Here is a 24,161-nt window from a genome sequence, read left to right as displayed (position 1 = left end):
TACATATGTAATCTCACAAGTTTATGAGATAGATGCCATTATTAACCTCACTTCTGAAATGAGAAACAGATTCAAAAACATTAAATGACTTATACAAAGTTACACAGCTGATATATATCTGAAGGCCATGTGATTTCATCTGCATAGTGATATAATCATAAGATAAGCTATATTGATCCAGATCTATGAACAAAATTTTACTTTTCCAGGACAGATATGAATTAAAGTTATGTGACATTTAGTTTTCTTTTCTTTTAAAAGTTGTTCTTTGAAATCAAAAGTTAAAACAAAGGTATAAAAATGTTTGAGCATCATCTTCTTAGATGCTACATGAATTGTCAAATAACTTGGCAGTTTTTTGAACTTCAAATCTGTACATTATTGATGACATTAAAGCTTAAAAAATAATGCCCAAACACTTTGAACAATAGAAAAATGCTTCCTTCGTTCCTTCCTTCGTTCCTTTGTTCCTTCCTTCCTTCCTTTCTTTTTCCTGCCTCATTCCTTTCATCCTTCCTTCAACCTTCTTTTCATTCTTTCTTACTTCTTTCTTTTCTTTTTGTCTTTCCATCCTTATTTTTGACAGTGAGTCTCCCTATCTCCCAAGGTTAGAAGTGAAGTAGCCACTCATAGCCTAATTCCTTTCTTGATCAACATATAAAGTTTTGGCTTGTTCTTTTTCTGATCTAGACCAGTTTATTGCTCCTTAGAAAGACTGGTGGTCCTTCACTTTTGGGAACCTGTATAACAGTGCAGGATTTCATACGGACACCCAGTTCAGTCCTACTTTTACTCAGAACTCCTAATTCGAAGTGATCATCTTCAGCCTTCTGAACAACAGGGCCTTCAGAAGATGTGCTTTACCATACCTGACTGACTTTAATGTCTTTATCCAGAGACATTTAATGTCTGTCTGTCTGTCTCTCTCTCTCTCTCTCTCTTCATTTTTCTTTCCCTTTCTCCCTCTCATTCTTCAATTTCAGCAAGATCAGGAATTCTTAACAAATTTTTTATGTCATGGATTCTTTTAACAGTTTGTTAAAGCCTGTGGCTTCCTTTTCTCCCTCTCCCCTCAAAAAATCATAACTGAAGGAAATACTAAATTTCACTTGGGGATAGTGAAAATAAAGACATATTCTTTTTTTCCTATCCAAGTTTGTAGATCCCCTGGAATCCATCCCCAGACCATCAGGTAAAGAACTCCTGGCTTTACCTATTTGTGGGCAGTAGAGAGAGGAGACTGAAAGATCAAAATCTATCCAATGGAAGAGGAATTATGACTTTATCAAACTATTATTCAAAGACAAGACTGCACCTATTGCCATCTGAAAGATCTTTAGATAAAACATTAGTTTATAATATTTTCCTATTCAATGTCTCCTAGACCTTAATAATGAAGAATTTTTCTATTTTGTTTTCTTTTCCTTCAGTCCTTTCTGACATACTTCTTCTTAACAAGGTAGTAGGACTATACCCTGAGGACACTGCATATTTTAGACAATTAAGGTGACATTTGCTCTTAAGCCTGAAAAAGAGATTCTGACTCCTTTCAAAAGAGTGTTATGCTTTGCTTCCCTAATTTGCTAAATATTTTGTTCATTTTATCAGCTTTGTTTTTGCCTCTGGTACAGACTTCTAAGAGTTTATATTGTGGGCCAATACGAAAACAATCTACAACCATTTTTACCGAATGGAGTGAGTTTCCTAAAGGAGAAAAGCCCGAATATTATTTTTTAAAATATCAACCAATCAAAGACTTCAGTAAAAAAGTAAGGCACCTGTCCTTTTGGTTTCTTAAGTGTTTAATGTAGTGTGAATTTGTTTTTTAAAAAAGCAGCATGGTGCAGAAGAATAAATATCGAGTCAGGGGGCCTCTTTCAAATTTCACCTCTGACACATTTTGGCTGTGAGACCATGGAGAAAGGGCTCATCTCTCTAGATGCCATTTCCTCAGTACACAAATGATGGGATTAGAAGACCTCTAAGGTCCTATTCAGCTCTGAATTTATGATGTTATGGAAGAATATTCAACATAAATTTTGTTTTAATCATCCTTACCCCTCTCCTTTCTTTGAAACAGACCTGTGATTTCATTGGTACTGATATTTATTGGATTTCCTGTGAATTATCTAACTACCAATTTAGAACAGCATGGGCTTTGCAAGTGATACTTTTAGAGAGTTGCTTCGGGTGCTTCCCTGAACACCACACTCCTAATCCCCAAACAGCATCCCTCAGAGGAAATACTAAACCAGATCTTTATAATGTCATGCCTTTTGCTTCCTTTTGTTAGAACCCTTAGAATGCTTTTATTTTAGAAATATGGTTACATAAACATCGACAAGTAATATGTCCATAAAATGTTACAATAATTAATTTAATGTTCACTCAAACAATAAAAACTAATATTGCAGATATTTCTATAGGGGTGTGATAAATTGAATATGTATTTCACTGGATTTTTCAAGATTAATGTACCTGAATTTTTGGTAATAAGATTATGCCCCATATATCCCATATTTCTCATATTTTTTATAAAGTGAATGAAAAGTTCATGTTAAATTGTTATTGAAGTTAATTCCTTAGGTAAACTTATTTTTATAAGGAAATTAATCTTATCAATTTCTAGAATGTGAAAAACATTTCTGCAGAACAACACAAGGTTCAGAAATCTACAATAACAGTTGAGGAAAATGAAGAATATAACATCATTATACAGTCAGTACGAAATGGGGAAATTTTAAGTGCAAAATCATTCAGGACACGTAAGTAATACAATTTTTAGCTGTGATAGTATACTAAATTCAACCACATAGGAACTAAGGAGTCAGGTATATGTGATAGCATACTTTGTTATTTATTTGATGAATAATTGACTAATTGGTCAAAATAAAAACATAGTGATTCTTTCAAAAATTATGACAGCTATAATCTGTTCTACTATTTTACAAGATTCCAAAATGAATCAATATAAAGAATTTTAATTTTTTATATTTAATATAAGGTATAAAAAAGGGAAATGACATTTAAAAGGTTATAGAATCATGACATCATGGAATTGGAAAAGACCTTGAATATAGTCTAAGATGCTAAGATACTCTGCAGAGTTTTTCCTACTTCAGCATTCAGAGGATCAGGGATTTTATGTTAGAAGAGATTTAAGAAACTACATGATTAAATGCTTCATTTTATAAACGAGAAAACTGAAACCCAGAGCAATAAAATATCTTGCCCAAGGATACATAGGTATTAAGTAACAAAGTAGAAATTTGAACCCAGTCCTTCAAATTACAAATCAGGCTGCGTTGGTGGTATAGTGGTTAGCATAGCTGCCTTCCAAATTACAAATCAAAGGCTCTTTCCACTATGTCTCACTGCCACACTAGGATACTAAGATTCAATGATTCTCACTTTATAGACTCAGTAGAAAGAGGGATGGTATCCACCCTGGGGCCAACCTAGAATTTATTCTCTATAGATGCAATGTAGCATTAGTCTTAAGGGTTCAGAGTACAGACAGATATGAAGGTCTAATATCATGGATATATAGCTGTAAGGAACTTTAGATGACATCAGACTTAAGCCTCTCATTTTATAGGAGACTGAGGCATAGAGAGATTAAGTCATTTGCCCAGGATCACACAGGTACGATTTGAATCCAGGTCATTCTATCTCTAAGTCCAGTATTCTACCACCTGAATTTGCTGTCTCTCAACATTCCAGAGAGGGCTGAAACTCCAAAAAGGTATGCTTGAATATACAACTGAGCATTTAAGGCTAATTACCTATTCAATGTGAGACAATGATTCTATTAGCATATATTTGGATAAGTGGCTCTTCTCACAGTTGGTGCTTGCTGAATGTTAAGATAATTGGAGTTATTATCATAGATAAGTTAAGATAATGGTAGGCAAGGATCAGAGGGTGGAGAGAGAGAGAGGAGAGGCACTTGGCTGCAGGATGAGGAGAAGAGAGGCTGGTGACTCTGGACTCCAGAATCCAGGATTTTTGCTTGTCTGCCCCCTTCCCTTCTCCCCTTAAAAACCAAGAACTTTAATTTATCCTGACTCTGGCTGACCCCGAGGCCCTCCAGGGAGCAAGCCTATACTATGCATTGAGCATCTCTTTTGTGCAAGCTACTGAACTCGGATCCTTAGGGATACATAAAAATAAATATTTTAAAATATGAAATCTACTTAATCCATAAGTTAATATTTGTGTATATGTATGTATGTATGTATCTATTTATCTGTGTTTCTACTCTCTGTATGTCTATCCATCTATGTATTTCTCTCCATCTACCTATTTATCTATTTACTATTTCTAATCATTTATGTATGTTTATATGTATGTATATATGTATCTCTATTTATATTTCTATCATCTATTTATTTATCGACATGTGTATATATAGACACACATATATATTGAATGTCATGAAAGAGAGATTCTTTTTATATAATAAAGATTTCTAGGTGGTCCTGAGGCAATCTTATTAAATGGTTGAATTAAAAAATGATTATTAATGGTTTTAGGAATGTTCATGAATATCATGAACTTAGCACTCTAAGTACTCTGCATTTGTGTTTGATCATTTTCTGTTTTAACATTTTAATCTATGACTTAGATACAGGTATAAGTGACATGCCCATCACATTTACATATCTTTTAAATCTGGAGGCCTAGGTAAACCTTTAGTTAAACGATTTTGAATCCCAAAAAGTCTTGAGAAGTTAAAATATTGGATAGTTAAAATGAAATTTAAAAGGGAAAAATGTAACATCTTAAAATTGGATTAAAATTCAACTTCCTAAGTGCAGAATGGGGAAGATGGTGGTTAGAAAGCAATTTGTTTAAGAAGATCTGGGACTTTTAGAGGATTACAGATTCACAGACTAAGCAGTGACATGGAAGTCAGAACTGCTCATCCAATATTAGGCTGCATCAAATTCAGGAGTGAGAGAGTGAGTTCCTGTCTATTCTGGCTTAGTCAGACTCTATCTGCAGTACTGGGTCCTGAGCTGGGTACCATTTCCTCATCCTCCTTTAAGAAGGATATTGATAAATTGAAGAGTACCAAGATAAGGGTAATCAGGATGATGAAGAGCCTTGAGTTCATGCCATATAGGAGTGATGGAAGGAACTAGAAATGTTTAGTTCAGAAAGAAATCAAGGAGTGCATGAGAGCTAACCATCATGAAATATTTAAATAGTTATCTCAGAGAAAAATTAGGCTTGTTCTTTTTGACCCTTAATGGGGAGAATCTGGAGCAGTGGCAAATTTATACTCGATATGAGGAAAAGATGGCATAGCATGCTTGCTTTGAACCTGTGTTCAAATCTTGCCTTATGTACTTAATAACTGTGTGACACCACATTAGTCCTTTAATTCTTCTCAGCCTTACTTACTCATCTGTAAAAAGAGCTAATAACAGCTTTTACTTCATAGGTATGTTGTATCAAATGAGATAGTATTTGTAAAATCACTTTGAAAACTTTAAAGAGCAATCTAAATTCTAGCTATTATTTTTTATAAAGATTATTTTTAATAATTAAATTTGTCCAAGGGAGGAATAGGTTGCCTTTATGCCTTTTCTCTACTTGAAGGTCTTTATACAGAGGCTGAATGATTCTACATCAGATATATTTTGGCAAGGACATCTTTCAAGTATGAATTAGACAAGATCCATTTCAGTTCTCAAATTCTGTGATTTTGTGAACTCATTCAACTTACTCATATTCTAATTCATATTCTTTACCAAATTCCTATTTTGTAAATAATTTACTAAAATTCCCAATGAAGTATGATTTCTTATGATTTTATATATGTTTATTTGCTTTTATATTCTTTTGCTACTTTGTGTTGATTAATTATGTTCTTTGATATTTTCAGGTGGGATCTCAAATAATAACATTAAAGTTCTTGTGACAAGTACAAGTGTTTCTTTTAACTGGAGTACATTGCCCCATGACTTTTCAGTTTTAATATCTCTTAATAATTCATCTCAAAGCATACAGAACAATGCGATATTTTATGAATGGGGCCATTTGGAACCTTCAACTTTATACATTTTCAAATTTGAATTTAAACAGCTGCACTTGGATTTTATAAATGTTTTCCAGAGGCTGGATATTCATGTTGAAACAGGTAGGTAGCTCTTTTGTTTGATTTGATTAAATGTTTGATGACTGATTTTTAGCAATAGTATTATTAATATCCTTCATTTTTATATCACTTCATTTCTAAATGTATTTTTCTCTCCCCCACCTAAACAAGCATCTCTTGAAAAAAGAAGAAATAAAAAAGCAGACCTGCAAAACTAGTTAATCAATACATTTATAGATTTTGACATGTTTATTGTTCAATATTCTTTTTATTAAAGAAAGTGTATTTTTCATCTTTTTTTCAGTACCAACTCTGTTCTTTATAATTACCCAACATTTATTTTCCTTTTAATTCTTTCTTTTTTGTCCATTTATACTGTTGTAGTCATTGTGTATGCTATTTTCCGGGTTCTGCTAACTTGACTTTGCATTAGTCCATGTAGTCTTCCCAAGCTTCTTTGTGGTCTTTGTATTCATTATTTTTAAGGTGCAGTAATACTTAACTATCTATGTCTTCCAAATGGACATTTAGTGGTAGAAAAATTTCTACTACAAATATTCTGTATATATGGGGTCCTTCCTTTATCTTATGTAGTGGATCTTTGTGTGTAGTTTAGCAGTTACATTGCTAAATCAAAGGATATATGGGTATCTTCATCATTTTCTTTACAAAATCCTAAATTAATCTTTAGAATGGTTGAATAAAATCACATATCTTTGATTTTTTTTAATTCTGAAGAAGGAAATGAAAATATTCTGGGCTATTTCTTATATAACTAGATAGGACCATAAGTAAGTATTACTGGAGACAGGCTGACTCTTCTTTTTAATTTATCTTGGTTAAGCAGAATCAAATAATATTAAATGAAGTTATCTAATTTGTAAAAGTGAATTAGTAAAGGAAAAAGAACAAGAAGGGAATTAGCAGAATAGTTTGAATAGAGAGATGAGCATAATAGAAAAATGAAATCTTTTTTTTCACACTGAATTGTTTGTCTTTTCCACTTCAAAAGAACAGAAGAAAATTCTATTCTCCTGTTCCCTATTTTATTGTGCTAACATAAGATGGATGACTTAAGTGCTGAGCTAATTACAAAAAATGAATTGAAATGTTCCTCATTGATTGATTTTTGTACCCAGATTAGGATGGCTTTTTCAGTGGATGGCAAGGCTGAAGAAAGGTGAACAAATCTGAATTACATTGTACTAGGGCAAGAAAAAATTATGAAAGAAAACAAACAAGAAAAAGGCCATAGGGAACAATATACTTTTAATTCCCTAAAATGAAAAAAGGGATAATTGTAGCAAACCAACAAACTAGCTAATGAGAGAGAGAGAGAGAGAGAGAGAGAGAGAGAGACAGAAAGACAGAGAGACAGAGACAGGGACAGAGACAGAGAGACAGAGAGAGAGGAGGACTTATCAAACCTGTAGCCCCTTGGGGTATAAATACAAGTAAGTGATACAGTTTTTATAGTCAAGTGACTTACATTCTAAAGGCAGAAAACAATATAGGAAGGGAAGATGGAAGAAAAGGAAGAAATAGAATATACACAGAGAACAACATATTGAAGAAATGGCCAAGAAGTGTCATGGAGGTCTGATCCTGAGCAAGCTAAATATAGTGTAGCTGTTAAGAGTTGGAGAGACACTGGTTCCCTTGAAAGGGAAATGAGAATTATGCACAAATATTTAAAGCCACTTTTCAACTCCCATAGAAGTTGGTAAGGAAAGAAACAACAGTAAAATAGATCACTTGGAGGCAAAAAATTTGGGGAATATGTAAATAAAAGTCCATTCAGAAAAGAACTCATTTTTAACAATCTATGAACATGATAAAATGTACAAGAAATTGCCCAAAAGCAGTTTTAATGATTCTATTTGCATAAGAACAATGGGAAACAAGCAACAACTTACATTTTTGATTCTCATAGGTTTTCATGATTATTTACTTCATGTGAAGAAATTTGGGAAAATTACATAACTGTTGCCTTTTGTAAAGATTTTACAAACTTATTACTTTTCTTTATATTCAGGATCCTGCTCACCAGAATGGGTTGCATTAAAAAATAATTGTTACAGAATCAGCAAAGATAGCCAGCCATGGAATGTAGCTCAGAAAATCTGTAATATACCTTTACATTCAGCACATCTTGTTGATATAAAAAGTGAAGAGGAAAAAAAATTTATATATTCTTATCTCAGAAAAACCAACCAAATAATAACTTGGACTGGTCTTAATGATATAAAGGTCAGTATATGCATTAGCTCTCATACTTGACAATATCTGATGTAGTTTATGTAGTCAGTGCCTATTTGAGTAGGAATTATTTAGTGACTGAGAGCACAGATATGTGTGTGGGAGGGGAAACAGTGTGGAGAGGAAATATCCTGGTAGATTGAATGAGATATTTTAAATACATGGTCTAGAACATTCCTAAGTGAAAACACAATACCTAATTTACATTTAAATTGGTTTAATTAATCTGTAACTTTTATTACAGAAAGAAGGTCACCCCTTGTGGACAGATGGATCTTATTATAGCCTTAAGAAAGATGAAATCTTTTCTTTTCCATTGCTACCAAAGAATGAAACAGACTGCTATATTCTACAGCAAAATGCTACCGGATCCAACTACTTCTTTACGGGGTTTTTCTGCTATGTCCCTTTGCCATATATTTGTGAATATGAATGTAATTATTTTCATTCACATTCATCCATATAACCATTAATTAATCTGGCTATTTTAATGTTTTAAAATAGTATAAATTATGATGCAAAAAAGCTTAGTGAAATTATGTTTTCCAAAACTATATCTTCCAGTACCTTCATTACCAGAGAATTTTGGGTTCTATGTGAAGGATGTTGGAACAACCCAAGTTATCCTTGGTTGGAAGAGTTTGAAAAAATGGATGAAATCTGGATATAAGCTGGTTATTAAATATTACTTCGAAAATTCTAATGGGCAGTACTTTGAGACTGTGCCTCTAAATTCAACTGAAAAAACAATCATGCAACTGTCTGCTGGACATATTTATAGATTTTTACTCTTAGCAAAGAACCCAGAGGAATCTCAGATTGTGTTAAGTCCAGTTCTGATAGTTGAGACACGTAAGTTACAAAGAATCCGGGAATATTATTGTACACATTTAAGAGATCATCAATAACATTAACAAATATTTCTTGAATACTTGCTATGTATATGGCATTGTATTAGGTGCTGGCTACACAAAAACTTTCTTCTCTCAATGGGTTTATAATGTAGCTGAAGCTTGAGGACATAAGTATAAGATCAATAATACTATGAAGTGTTTGTTTTTGACCAAAAGTTTTTGTTTCTAATATCTAGTGCATAATAAGTAACTTTTGAATGATTGGATTGATAACAAATTCCACTTTCACATTTATTCTATACTATTGCCAAAAAGACTTTTTTTTTTAAAGACTCCTTAATCTGCTTACCTATTTGTCTGAATAAAAAAAGCACTATATCATATAACTTTGTGTTATAATACAGGCCTGTGAAGCTCATTTTTGAGACTTTTGGCTTAGACTTTAAGTGTCTTAGAATTTCAGAAGAAATAGTAATAAATGGGGAATAGAAATAGGGGAGTCCTAGGATCACAGATTTAGAATTAGAAGGGATCATTGAGATTATGTAATTACTTCCTCCATTCCTGCCTTCCTTTACAGAAAAGGAAACTGAGACTTGCCCATGATCACATTAGTAATAAGTAGCACAAACCCAGGAACTTAGGTTCTAAATCTGGTAGGTTTTTTATTTTTGCTTACTGCTAGGTCTTGCAAGAAAGTAGGCAAAGAGAAAAGTGGAGGTATGGTGACTATGTCTATTGTCTGAAAACTAGAATAAGTTTAGTTAGTATCATCACTAGTTTGGCCTTGGAGGCAATTAAGTTTTCAGTTATAGTAAATCTTTAAGTCAATGTCAACTAAGTTACTGAAAGTTAACTGAAAAGTTACTTTATTGTTGAAGAGTGTATTCATCTTTAAAGGTTATCATTATTTAAAAAATGTATCCTTGCATCTGTCCAGCCTACTAAGAATCCAAGTCTTCGCTTGGATCAGGGTTTTTCTTCTTGATTTATTTTATTTTTGACACACTGAATGAAGCATAGTAATGCCATTTTGAAGGAGAACATAAAGTTCTCTCTCCCTCCTCTCCACTCAAAAAATAATTTAGTCAGAAATGAATTTAGAAATCTTCTCTACTAAAATTCTATTTTGATGTTTCCTTGTAAGGAGAAGGCATTCTTCAAGGGAATGTCTATTAAGCATGTGTTTAGGCAGGCCCCATAAACTTGGAAATGAAAGTATCTACAAACCTACATCATTTACTCAAAAAATATAGACTATTTTGAACTTGAAGTATCAGCACCTTTAATTATATAATTTTAACTAATATGTTTAACTATAATTAACAAAAATTGCATTAAGGTCACAATTATATTAGTTTCATTGATTTAAGAGGAAAACATTAAATGTATAAAAATGAGTATTAGGACAGGATAATTGTTTACAGATTGGGAGGGGGAGTCTGGAAATTACTATTTGCATAAATTACATAAAATTGAGAAATTACCTGGATTATTAGCTTAAATAAAGAATTCCTCATAAGGGCTTTTGCTTGTTAAATTTGAAAAAAAAAGAAATTCACTTAAACAATTTTGTTCAAACATATTTTTATTAGGCAGAATTTTAAGATATTTCTTTTCTTTTCTTTTATTAGGCCCATTACAAGCAAAAAATTTGATAGTGACACGTGTAACGCCAATGGAGATATTTTTGCACTGGGATCCCCCAGATGATTTTTCAAGCACCTCTTTCCATCATTACTTTGTGACCATTTTGGATACCAAAGCCAATAAGTCAGAAGCATTGTCCGTGGAAAAAGTCAACACAACAACAGTAATAGGAAACCTCAAACCTTATCATCAGTACCAGATCCATTTTTTCAGTGTTGCAGAAAAAGGATCTTTAAGCTGCCTTGAGAAACCAATATTAATCATAACAGGTAGCAAAACTATGTTCTAGATTGGTGTTTGAGAATATAAATTTAAAGTATAATTTTGGCCTAAATTTAGTAAATTTTCATCTAAAAAGATGTAACTATCATTTTCAAATTTTTCTTACTCATTTCATTAAAATTTCAATTCTTGGTTGTAATTAAATTCAAAATTGAATCATATTTAATTACATAATTTAAATATTGTCCTGAGCCCAATTTAGTCTTGTCATAAATCTTACAAAACTATCAGTCTCATTATATAAATATCCAAAAAATCTTAATGGTTATCATTATTTTTGTAACATTGGGTTACATCAAAATAGTCGGATTATCCCCACTAGGTTAGCTTTGCCAAAGTCTGGTGGCTTTTTGTGTAGTTAGTTTTAGTTGATTGTTTTCTCATGCAATATGACCAATTTAACATTAGGTGGCAGTCTCATCCTAGCACCTGTAAAGAGAAATGTTTTAATCCTAACTTCAAGGGAGGGTGTCTTTGGAAGATACTCCATGTTCATTCAATAAGAAGAATAAAAATGCGATTATTTGAATGTTTTTAAACGAGCTTTAAGTGAGCACTATTGAAAATATAAACAACACCTATTATTTCAAGTGCTATACATTTATAATGATTGAGTGAATTTGGTAATTTTAGTGTGTGTGTGTGTGTGTGTGTGTGTGTGTGTGTGTGTAAGAGAGAGAATTGTAATTTTAGTAAATTCAGAAGCAGCATCCTCATGGGGCAGGACTTTTCTGAGAAGCATGCTGTTAGGAGACTCACCTCTCCCTAAACAATGGTGACTGCCTTGGAACTCCTCCCAAATTCTCAAATTCAAAAGGTAGTCACCAAAGGTGAGAGTATCCCTTTCTTAGGTCACTGATCAATGATCTAACCTAGGGAAATTAGAAGACAAACATTATTTCATGTTACAGATAAAGAAGCTAAGGTTCACAGAGATTAAATAATAGCAATAGCTACAAAACAAACATTTCTGATAAGAGACTTTCTGTCATGATATGGTGATGTTCTCCTTTATCAGTTCTCTGGAATCATGTTCAATCATTTAGTTCATCAGATTTTTTTAGATTTTTAGATTTTTTTTCTTTTCAATATTGATGTTATAGTATAAATTATTCTTTTGGTTCTGCTCAGTTCATCCTGCAGCAGTTCATAAAAGTCTTTTTATTTCTCTTTGAAAATTTTCTTCATTTCTCATAGAATAATTAGATTCCATCATATTCATACATAACAATTTGTTTAGCCATTCACAAATTGATGGACATTCCATTAATTTCCAGGTTTTTTTTAAACACTCCTTTCTTGACATTGTAGTAAACATGATAGCACCAGAATGCTAGGTACTTCCTATATTTTTCTAAAATGTTTCTAAAGTTCAGGCAAAAATATTATTCCCATAAGATTTCACTTGAGTAGAATACTGGGATATTTAGACCATGGGGCCTACTTCAGAAAGTGATTCCTATATCCCTAGTTATAGAGAGGCTGTACTGAAATTTGATATTCTATATGATGTTAATGGTTTTGAAAAACAATTGAACTATGGTTTTCATAAATAAAGTTAGATATTAAATATAGGAACATATCAAAATGAAAACAGGTAAATATATCAAGCATATAGGAATATACCAAACATATAGGAACATATCAAAATGAGACAGGGAAAAATCAGTCAATCGGTAATCAATCAATAAATGTATTAAGTACCTATCATTTGCCACATACTGTAATAAGTGCTGGGAACCAGAACCAGAGAAAGAATCTACCTCATTGGAGAGCCCTTCTATGGAGTATCTTTGGAAAGGCAAAGGCATAATTTCTACAAGATGAAAACACACACATAGATTTGGCATTATTTGAACACGTAGAGAGAGCTGTCATTATTGAGATAAATCCATTAAAATGCCAAAGTATATAAGCTATATAATTGATGATCATGTCTAAGAACTAATTGGAAAATTTCTGAAATTAATTCAATCCCCTATTTTAGAAGATTTAAAGGCACAATAGCGTAAAGAAATAATGTTCAGAGATGTTAAAAGTCACAAAGTAAAGCACAGGAGTGCCTAAGGAAGTAAACTAATCTCTTAAACTCAATTTTCACCACAAGCTTCTAGGAAAAAAGAGCATACAAAGACTACCTTGTAAGGAAGCAGCATATCACATTTCTTTAGAGCACATTAAGGTTTACAACATACCTTTTGCAAAACAACACAACAAAACTGCACAAGCATCATTCCTTTTTTCATAGATGAGCAAAGCAAAGTTTAGGTGGAGAAATGCTTTTCCTGGGGGCCCACAACTAGGAAGAAGCATAGTCAAAACTTGAATCCAATATTCCTATGTAGGCAGTGATTTAGCATAATATCCCCAGCTTCTAATAAATAATTTAATTTAGATATCAGAAAATAAACACTATGAATTTAAAGACATACCTTTATAAATGCAACAGTTATTTCTTTGCAAGTAACAATGTTTTAACTTGTGATAGGTTTTCAATAATATTCATATATATATATGTCCTTGTGTTCTATAAATTTAAAGTATATATATAACTATGTACTTTCAAATATGTATACATGCATTTTAAGTAATAGCAATTTTTTTTGATAAATTTATGGAAGCAAAAACTAAAATTCAGGTGTGAAATTGATTCATCTATTGATTTTTATTAATTTCACCCATCCATTTTTGTTTATAAATCTAACCATTCATTTATCTATCCTTTTATTTTCTTATCTATTTATCTAATTTTTGTTTGTTTATCGTTAGGTGTCAGCCCACCACGAAATGTTTCTGCCAAATCTGATGATGTGGGAGAAGACAGTATAATTCTTCAGTGGGAACCCCCACATGATAGTTTTGAATTCTACATTCAAGCAAAATCTATATCAGATGCATCTGAAACCATTAAGCACTTAGTAAATAACACTAACAAATTCAAGATTGATCTATTAACTCCTGGGATGACCTATGACATAGGAGTAGCAACAGTGAAAAATGGAAATAAGAGTGAACTCATCACTATTCAAAAAACTCTAAGTAAGAGACTGATTTATAAATTGTTATCACATAGTTCCTTGTTTGAGGGTAATAGTTAAATACTTGAAAATGTAGTTTTGCATTTCAGATAAGAACTAGAATACTTAATATATTTCTGGAATTATTTTTCCTTTTATTTTTGATATACTTGTGTTATTTGAACTTCTAAACTCAGCCTAGATTCATTATGCAGGTGGCCTGAGCCATAAAAGAGTAAAGTTAGACTTTTGCCATGTCTGACTCATTTTATTCCTCCACCACATAGTTCTAGGAAAATCAGGAATGGTTTATAGCTAGAATCTTCCCTAAAAGGAATTAGCAGAGCCCTGTCTAGCAAAGATATTAAATGTACAAAGCAGAAAATAGCTATTCATTTCTTCCACCAAAAAAAAATTACTTAAAGCCTCAAACCAATTTTATCTCCCCAGGAGATAAAGATATTTTGTGGGACTGACAAATTGGTATTTGGCAATCATTTCAGGTTAATCCTACATGAATAAATCATCAACTAGATATCATTGGGGCTTCCTTTGTCCTATTAAGAATGTTATCTTCTGAGAAATATGCAAGTATGGAAACCCACTGATCTTTAAGCTGTGACTTAGGGACTCAAGAACTCTTAGATTCAAGAGATAGCCACCAAAGATGTCCATTTCTCAAACTTACAGTTGGGTGGCTCAACTTAGAGGGGAACCCCATAAAATAGGGGAGGCAGACTTCTCCCCTTAAAGATCAGTCTTAGGCTCTTCTAGGCAAGAATTATGTTTTTGAGGCCATTAATGTGATGTAGTAGATAAAATACTAGACTTAGAACCAGGAAGAGCTGGATACAAATCTCGGATTCAAGAGAGAGCTGGCATTATACCCATAGTATAAAAAGGGACTAGAGAAAAGAGAATAGGATATATATATATATATATATATATATATATATATATATATATATATTTACAACTCTACAAGCTTCTCAAGGAAATAGATTACTTTACAGGAATCTTCCCAACAAGATTCCCAGAAGCAAATCCTGATTGACACAACCTTGTCACAGGGTGAAAGGAATACCAATCAGAAATCGGTAACCAATCAGTTTTTTCAGCAAAGGGAAATATGTGTTCCTTAGCAAAAGGCCAGTGTATATATTCATTTTGTATATATTCATTTCACCAGAGCTAGGGCATATGTCAAAGTCCACAGGAGATGCCCCAATGCAGTATAGCAGTTGGTTCTCTCTCATTGACCACGTTTTCCTTGTGTTTCTGATAACAGTTTTTGTTGCATAAAATGCATTGGTTTGTTCCTGAGCTCTTTCACATGTACACCAAAATATATGTTTGTGTGTTTATGTGGATATATACACATGTGTGGAATATCACACAGATAGAAAGGATAACATTGTATTTATATTGTTTTTTATTCACTCTAGTTCTTATAGTAACTCAGATGTAGAAATACTTAGGTAAATTATTAAGACATTTACTTGCCTATAAATTCTATCTGTCCTGAGATGCTGAAGTCAATTCCATAATTGGAAATATTCAAATGGAGACTAGATGGTAATTTGAACATGCTGTAGAAAGAAAATCCTCTTTATAGAGATGGATGGATAATATCATGTATGATAATTTTAAAGATGAAAGCAATTACAAGCCAATTTCCTCATTTTTGAGATGAGGTAAATAAGACCCAAGAAGAGTTGATTTGGCCAAGCAGCAGAACCAACAAAACAAAAGTCTTCTGAACCAACACTGTCACTATATAATACTGCTTCTGTAGTATTTAGACTTAAACTTTTTTTTTAGTAGCTTTTACTAGATGACCCCTAAAGTCTCTCTCTGAGATTCTGTGAATTTTTTGTCCTTAAATCTTTCTCTCTTATCTTATCTTAATCTGAGAAATCAAGGTACTTGACAAGCAGCAAACTCTAGTCACAGCTATGCAGATAAACACTACAATCTATTCTCATCCTCCCAAAGACTAAAGATTTAATGGTATTGGAGGAAAATGGTAAAACAGTAATAAGAAACAAAGGTAGCATGATTGCCAGCATGGGCAATTTAGATTCCTTCTTAAAGCTAAGAATTGGTCATAGCTTTATTCTTCTACTGAGAAGGGAACTGGACATGAGAATTGCTATGTAGGTTTTTTTTTTATTTGTTTGTTTTTTATTTTTATTTTTTTTTTAGGATGGAAGATTAATTTTTGGAGAATGATTAAGTTGCTCTAAGACTTTGGCTAAAAATCACGTTATAATTCATCTTCTACTGTGCTTACTGTTATAAATAGGACTATAAATTAATCTTTATCTCTATTGAAAGCAGAACAATACTAAATGGATGTATGTAAATTATGATTGAAGAAATTTAGAAGACATGAAGGACTATGACAATTTTATTTTGTGTTAGACTATTACTATTAAGTCAGTATTGGCATATGTGTAAATCTCTTTGAATAGACTGTCTTCATCTGATTTCACAGAAGTGCATTAATAATTCCTTAGAAAATAGAACATGTGCCATTGTGTTAAATTAACTTTTTGACTAAAAGTAACAAACTGCTCAAATATATAAAGGTAAAGTGAGTTTTACAAGTGATGCTTTTCATGCTTTCTCTGTTTAGGAGAAATTCAGTTTTTGGCCTTTTCTTAGCTACTATAAAAGCTTTGCTCAAATAAATTTTGAATGGAGTAGGAAGGAGTAATGATGTAATTACCCCTATTTAAAGAATACCATGAAAATTACAATAGAACATTAAAGTACTCTGTAATCCTATCAAGGAACAGGAAATTTACAATCAATCCATAATCATTTATTAAATCATTGGTGTATTCTAGTTACTGTGCTAAAGGCTGAAGTTATTAAAAAAATGAACTATCTCTCTAGGAACTTATGTCTGATCAATAGGACCATACTTCTGTATAAGGAAATGATGTTGGCAACATGGTGTATGTATGGTTGAGTGAGAACTGACCTTAGAATTAGGAAGACATGGATCAAGTCCCATATGTGATACTTATTGTGTGACTCTGGGCAAGTCATTTCTTAGTACTCTAGGCATCTCTGTGAATATAATCTGAAGAACAGTAGTTATATAATAATATGCAGTAGTAGAGACAATTCCGCACCACCTTCCCTAGAGTTCTCTTTACTAATGAAACCATGGGACCTGTCAGAGAGTGGGAGGGAAAAGAGATAGAGAGACAGAGAGACAGACAGAGATAAAGACAGAGACAGAGACACACATATACAGAGAGACCAAAAGACAGTGAAGAGAGAAAAGAAAGTAAAAAGGAAAGAAAGAAAGAAAGAAAGAAAGAAAGAAAGAAAGAAAGGAAGAAAGAAAGGAAGGAAAGAAGGAAGGGAGGGAAGGAGGAAGAGAGGAAGGAGGAAAGAAGGAAGGAAGAGAGGAAGGAAGGAAGGAAGAGAGGAGGGAAGGAAGGAAGAGAGGAAAGAAGGAAGGAAGAGAGGAAGGAAGGAAGGAAGTGAGGAGGGAAGGAAGGAAGAGAGGAAAGAAGGAAGGAAGAGAGGAAGGTGGGAAGGAGCAAAGGAAGGGAGGAAGGAAGGAAGTAGGAAATGAGAGAAGCAAGGAAGAAAGGAAGGGAGGAAGGGAGAGAGGAGGTAGAGAGGGAGGAAGGTTCTGTCAGAAAGAAAGAAATGGAAGAAGAGGGAAAGTGAAGAAGGCAGGAAAAAAAGAAGGAAGGAAGGAAGGAAGGAAGGGAAGAAGGAAAGAAGGAAGAAAGGAAGGAAGGAAGGAAGGAAAAAAGGAAGGAAGGAAGAAGGGAAAGGAAGGTATAAAATATTTAGAGAAAATTAGATATAATTCTTTCAAGCAGGTAACTTCCTCTTTTATGGAAATTATATCTTTTTACTTTACAATCTCAGAGTTGCCTAGATGACTAATGAGACATGACTTGTCGAGAGTCACACAGTCAATATATGTCAGAGATAAGACTTGTACCCATATTTTCTTGAGTCTTGAACCAGTTCTCCAGTGAATATCTTACTTCTGATTAAAAAAATAGATTGCTCTATCTCAGCTTAATTATTTAATAATAATATACAATATTTATTAAATAATACTAATCACAGCAGCTGGAAATGAAAAAAATCTAAAATTTAAAAAACTTACCAATCTTTTATAGGTAAAATTTATCTTTTAGATCTGTTTTCTTCCTGAAATATGGAGTGAAATGCTGAAATGGGCATGAGCTATATAAATGGATCTCTGAGAAGCACAATATCTTATTCTGAATACTGCTTGGATTAATTAAATGTGCACAAACTTGCAGGATTTGAAATTTGTAAAGAAATTAAGTTGCAATCTGATCCAATATATACATGAAATAATTCCCAATATAATATACCCAAAATTGATGACCAAGTTGTACTTAAAGATCTCTAATAAAAAGAACCTGCTACTTTTCAAGGTAGCTACTAACAATAACAAAAACAACAACAGCAACAACAACTATTCCTACTATGACTATGACTGACTATTACTACTATGACTAATACTACTACTATTTTGGCGAGCTCTTGTTGACAGGAAATTTTTCCTGACAACAGGCCTAAATTTGTCTATTTGCAATTTCTCCTTTTGTTCCTATTTCTATCTTTTAGAGCCAAACAACAACAACAACAACAACAACAACAACAAAATGCAAAATAGAATTTCTCCTCCACTTGATAGCATTTCAAATACTTTCTGCCTTATGACATGGACATTTATCATTTTAAAAAATTCATGGATTATCTCTATTGAGCAACTGTGCTTTGTTAGTAAAAAAAAAAATTTAAAATATACTTTCTTTTTTGTTTGTTTTTCAGAACCCAAACCAGTTCAGATTATTATCCCATATGAATTTCACAGTACTTCTGTGATTTTATTTGTTCAAATGCCTGACATTGGTGTGTTTGATGGCATATATATTATAACGAATAGAGGTCCCAATATAACAGTGCCTTTAAAAAGCAACAACAAAATTACTATTGAAAATCTGACCCCAGGCACAGAATACAATTTCCTGGTTTCTACAATCAGTGGAGACAGACTAAGCACTATGTATCGTGTACCTTCAGTAAAAACTTGTAAGTAATTCAAAGTAGAGTGAATTTTCATTTCTGGTCTTGCATTACAGCATTACACATTCTTTTTAATACAATTGCCTAGCACTTCCTAATATATAATCCCTATGAATACATATTGTGTACAAATATAAATAAAACATGAGTGAATGTATTAAGTATTTCTAACCATTGAGCCTGATTTTTATATTGCCTTTGTCACTTTGGTATATTAATGGCATATTCCCTCAGGGTAAGCTCACAGCTAAATTGTAAAGTATATAAAATATGTTTTCATTGCTCACTCCCCCATTTTATCAAACTACTCTTCTGTCTCAGTGCTTTGACTTGAGATACTCTGTGTCCTCTCTATGTTCCTTTGTCACTCAAGGTGGGGGCTCAACTCTACTGGGACCCTTCCAAGTACCACCTAATCCCCTGGACCTTTCCCTAACCTCTCCTCATTAAAACGTATCCAACTGGCATTACATTTCCTTAGTGCCTAGCTGATAAATAATTCAGTGTATGGTGTTAAGGGTTTTATGTATTGCCAGTTTTAGATAACGTATTTGCCTTTCAACATAAGTCCTAAATGTGGTAACAGAAAGTGGAACTAAAATTATATCACTTAGTTGGACTCAAATTCTATCCACTCTCCATTCCCTGTCTATGCTTTTTACTCAGAAAGAATAGTCTTTATCTCACAGTATTAATTAAATGCTTAATATTTATTATTAAGAAAATCAATTAAAGTTATATAGAAATGCTTTAAATCAGTGGAGCCATGTCTTTCCATATTTTTGTACTGAATTTTGATCAAGGATTATCGTACATAATTCAGTTTTATCTTTGCTTATCTCTTTTAGTGCTTTTTTATTCTAACTAAAATTTTTAATTTCAAGAATTGATACCATGATCCTAGGTTCATAAATTTAGTGCTACAAAAACCTTAGAGAACCACTATTTTTGCAGAAATTGATAAAAAAATTCATTTATATAATATTTTAAGGTTTATAAAGAGATTTATAAATATCTTATTTTATCTTCCTGACAACTTTGAGAAGTAGGTGCTATCATTATCCTTAGGTTACAAAAGGGGATTTTGAGGCAGATTTGTCATGAGTAGCACAATTTGAAAAGGTCTTAGGCGGAATTTGAACTCACATTTCTGACTGAAGTTTCAATACTCCTCCCGCTGTGATACATACTTGCCTGATGAAGAATAAGACCCAGGGAGGTGAAATAATATGTCTCAAATTATGAGGTAGTAAATATCAGAGCAAAGATTTAAAACCAAGTCCTTTGACTCAACTATACTATTTTTCTCCCACATTTTAAAAATGTCATGAGTAAAGTATTTAAAATAAAAAAAGAAATCTTTTAAAATATAATTGTGACAATTTCTCTATTAAATTTTCTTCCTGTTTCTAAACATATTTTATTATTCATGTTATTTACTGCATCCTCTTTGACAATTAATCCTACCTTTCCTAAAAAATTATGCTCAAAATGACTGTTTTTATAATTTTTTCATTGACCTACAAATTCCTTAGAATTATGTTATTTAGCCTCTAATTAGTTTAAAAATCATTTCTTTAAAAAACTCTTTGTTGAGTATATTTTTATTGCATTGAAATCAGTAAATATATTTACTATATTTGCCTTTCTACATTTTTGGAATCTTTATGTCCCAATGCATAGTTTGCTTTTTCACATATGGGTGGTAAGATTTAAGTTTCTTTCTATTAATATCACCAAAAATATAGTAAATTATTTCTAATTTTTCTAAATTTCTACTTAAGGCATTCTTCTTGTTGTATTCAAGTTAGATTTGTCTAGGTATGAAAAAAATACATTAACTTCTTCACTATTAAATTTTATTATTTATTTTTCTCTCTTAGTCAATGAACTTTTCCTTTAAGTCAACAGATACTAAGACATTAAATGCATGGTATTAATCATCGTATTAATATCAATTATATTTTCTATGTGGATCTTAAACATATTAGGATTCTGAGGAATACATTTAAAAAGGAAAGAGAGAAATGAGAAAGATGTGTAAAAATTCATCCCACATATTTCCTTTAAATTATAAATAGAGATATATCTTTCTTTGTTTCTCTCAATATTTGTATTTCAATTTCCTAGTATCTACTCAGTTTTTCTCTTTTCATTTTAAATTCTTGGAAATCCTCTATTCCATTAACAATCCATTTACCTCTAGGAGGATTATACTTAGTTTTACCCGATAAGTTGTTATCTTTTATTATGTAACTTTGTCTTTTGGAATATTTCTTCACCATGCTTTGAGACTTTCCCCTCATGTTGGATTCATTGTTACTGTTGTTGTTTTTTCATGCTGGATTTCAAAGTAATTATTTTATCCCTCTAAGCTTCAGTTTCCTTTTTCATCCATGAAAATAAAGATATTAATATCTACCATTTATAAGGTTCTAGTAAAGATGACATAAGAAAATATACTTACTTGTTATGGTGGTTAGAACAGTAGACTTATAGTTAGGAAGACTAGGGTTCCAATCCTATCTCAGATAACTAGTAGTTTGTCATCTAACTTTTCCTAGCTTTAATTTTTTTAAATGTATAATAAGGGGATTGGCCTCAAAGACATCTGAGGTATTTTCCAGCCCTAAATTTTTGATCTCATATAAACTCAAGGAAATGTCTTTTTTGGAAAGGGCATTGGTTTCGAGATTCAAAGATCAAAGCCTGGTTCTGACACCTGAGCACCTCACAACCTTTTTGTGCTTGTTTCCTCATCTCTAAAATTTGAATCAATGGTCACTTAAGGTCACTTCCAGATAGTTCCAAAATTTTTAGTCTAAATTCCCCCAGGACCTTTGGGACAAGCTTTTTAATTCTAGTTATTATTGTTGTTAATGTTAATGAAAGGTTGGGGATTATTATAATTTTGTACTTAATTTTGCATCCTGTATTATTGGGTTTTTACTGTAATCTCAGAAACCTTTATTCTTTGTTGGGATTACCCATCATTGTTCAAATGTTCAATTTACTACAATCAAAATATTTATCCATCTCTTCCAACATTTTAAAGTGATAACTTAATTCTAGAACTAAATTATGATTTTTAAAAATGATTTCCAAGCAACCTTGTTGATGAATATTGGAGAAAAAATAAGAAGGAATGTCCTTTCTATGGTGTTCATTTGCTCATATTTTTCTTTGTATCCCTTGTGTGGGGAAACTGAAAGAAACCAACTTAGTTGAAAACCTGCAATGACATACTATTTTTGCATGCTTTGGTAGGTCTGGAAGTTCCATTAAACATTCGTGAAGGTAGAGTTACAGATACTTCTATTCAAATTCTTTGGGACCGAGTTGATGGAAATTTTCAGCATTATGAGATTACATGCACAAACTGTGCAGATGCTGTCATGGTATGTTATAAAATACTCTTGCTAGAATGAAAGCATATTTCATACATAAGCCTATATAAAAGATATTTATATAGTAAATGAACTAAGTGAACTTCTGACTTGTGTTAAATTTTGAAGGGCTTTTTTAACATACATACTCCACATTTTCTCTTTGGCAACAATAGGTCCAAAAGGTAATTCAAGAAAATGCAATATTCTCCAACCTGACTCCAGCCACAATCTACAATTTTTCCATTAGAACTGAAAAAGAAGGATTTAAAGATAGCATTCCAAGGATAAAAGAAATACAGACAGGTATGGCTTATGCTTTTTCTTTTTGGACTTGATAGCAGTACTTATTTTAAAAATTATTTTCATTCTTTTAGAGGAATGTGATGTTAATTAGAGTATACAATCGAATTATTTCTTATCCTCATTGGTAAGAGTCCTTTGTACACATTCTGTTAACACATCTCTCCCCTCTCCCCCCCCCCCCCCCCCGGAAAATATAGCTACAACACAATGTTGTTGAAGAATTATATTACTTGATGATAGAGTTACCAACTGTCTGGAACTTAGCTAGTACCTATATTTATGGATAAATGTTTTTGATGTTAGTTGAATGAGAAAATGGAGTACCAGTCCTTCATTTTTAGGAAACTATATCTAGTGTCAGTTGTTGATTTGTTCACTTGTAGTGATGACACAGGGGAAGAATGGCTATCAAAATGAAATGGTGGTGGTGACTTTTCCTATTTTGGTGATATTTCCCATTAAAAATCTTTTTTATTTCCATGGTATTGTATGGACTTCAGTTTCAGAAACTGGCTGCTTTATTACTTTTCCTTCAATTTACATGACAGTGTTTGTGACTGAATATCTTGTCAGTCATTTCTGAAGTTTTGAGATATTTTCTAAAACTTTTGAACTTATCATGTAATTTTAGTTTCAGGATTTCTAAGAATGTCCTTTCTTCATGTGGATTGAAATATTTTAAAAAATAAAACTGAGAAATTAGATAAAATTTCAAAGTCATAATTTTCCCCTCAGAAAGGGAAGAACTTCTAAGAGGTTCAGATTGTAATTAACTTTGCCACTGGTCAACTCTGTCAGTGTTCCTTAGTTAATAGGATTACAAATTTCAAAGATTAAAGAATGTTTTTAATGGTGGCAAATCAGAAACAAGTAATATTGACTTCTCCTCCACTTGAGAGTAAAAATGAAGGCAAAGAAAAGTTTTCAAAGTACATTGGAGTCAGGAGGATTTGGGTTCAAGCCTTTCCTCTGCCAAATTAGCTATGGAACCCTGAACAAATTACTTAAGTTCAGTGCTGAGGAAATAATGGGTCTTGGTATTAACTCCAAGAGGTTCATGAACTTGGATAGGGGAAAATATATTATTATGTTCACTACTCTTTGATTTCCTTTGAAATCCATGCATTTTATTTTATGCATTTAAAGACATTATTCTGAGCAAGGGTCTGTAGTTTTTTTTTCAGTTTTCCAAAGACAGAGT

The 24,161-nt window shown here is 32.3% G+C and overlaps 1 protein-coding gene across 1 annotated transcript in view; it reads left to right on the top strand.

Moving 5' to 3' along the window:
- The window catches only part of PTPRQ (protein tyrosine phosphatase receptor type Q), a 313,790-nt gene that overhangs the window by 13,598 nt on the left and 276,031 nt on the right, over positions 1 to 24,161 (top strand). The window contains exons 4-14 of the mRNA XM_031941204.1: positions 1,632 to 1,769; positions 2,630 to 2,765; positions 5,894 to 6,148; positions 8,142 to 8,356; positions 8,610 to 8,799; positions 8,930 to 9,217; positions 10,854 to 11,138; positions 13,921 to 14,190; positions 19,014 to 19,274; positions 22,536 to 22,666; positions 22,831 to 22,960. Coding sequence (XP_031797064.1) covers positions 1,632 to 1,769; positions 2,630 to 2,765; positions 5,894 to 6,148; positions 8,142 to 8,356; positions 8,610 to 8,799; positions 8,930 to 9,217; positions 10,854 to 11,138; positions 13,921 to 14,190; positions 19,014 to 19,274; positions 22,536 to 22,666; positions 22,831 to 22,960 — 2,299 coding nt within the window. The remainder of the gene's footprint in view (positions 1 to 1,631; positions 1,770 to 2,629; positions 2,766 to 5,893; positions 6,149 to 8,141; positions 8,357 to 8,609; positions 8,800 to 8,929; positions 9,218 to 10,853; positions 11,139 to 13,920; positions 14,191 to 19,013; positions 19,275 to 22,535; positions 22,667 to 22,830; positions 22,961 to 24,161) is intronic.

This window comes from Sarcophilus harrisii, chromosome 5 (assembly GCF_902635505.1).
Source record: "Sarcophilus harrisii chromosome 5, mSarHar1.11, whole genome shotgun sequence".
Taxonomy (NCBI): domain Eukaryota; kingdom Metazoa; phylum Chordata; class Mammalia; order Dasyuromorphia; family Dasyuridae; genus Sarcophilus; species Sarcophilus harrisii.
This window is presented reverse-complemented; position numbering and strand designations above follow the sequence as displayed.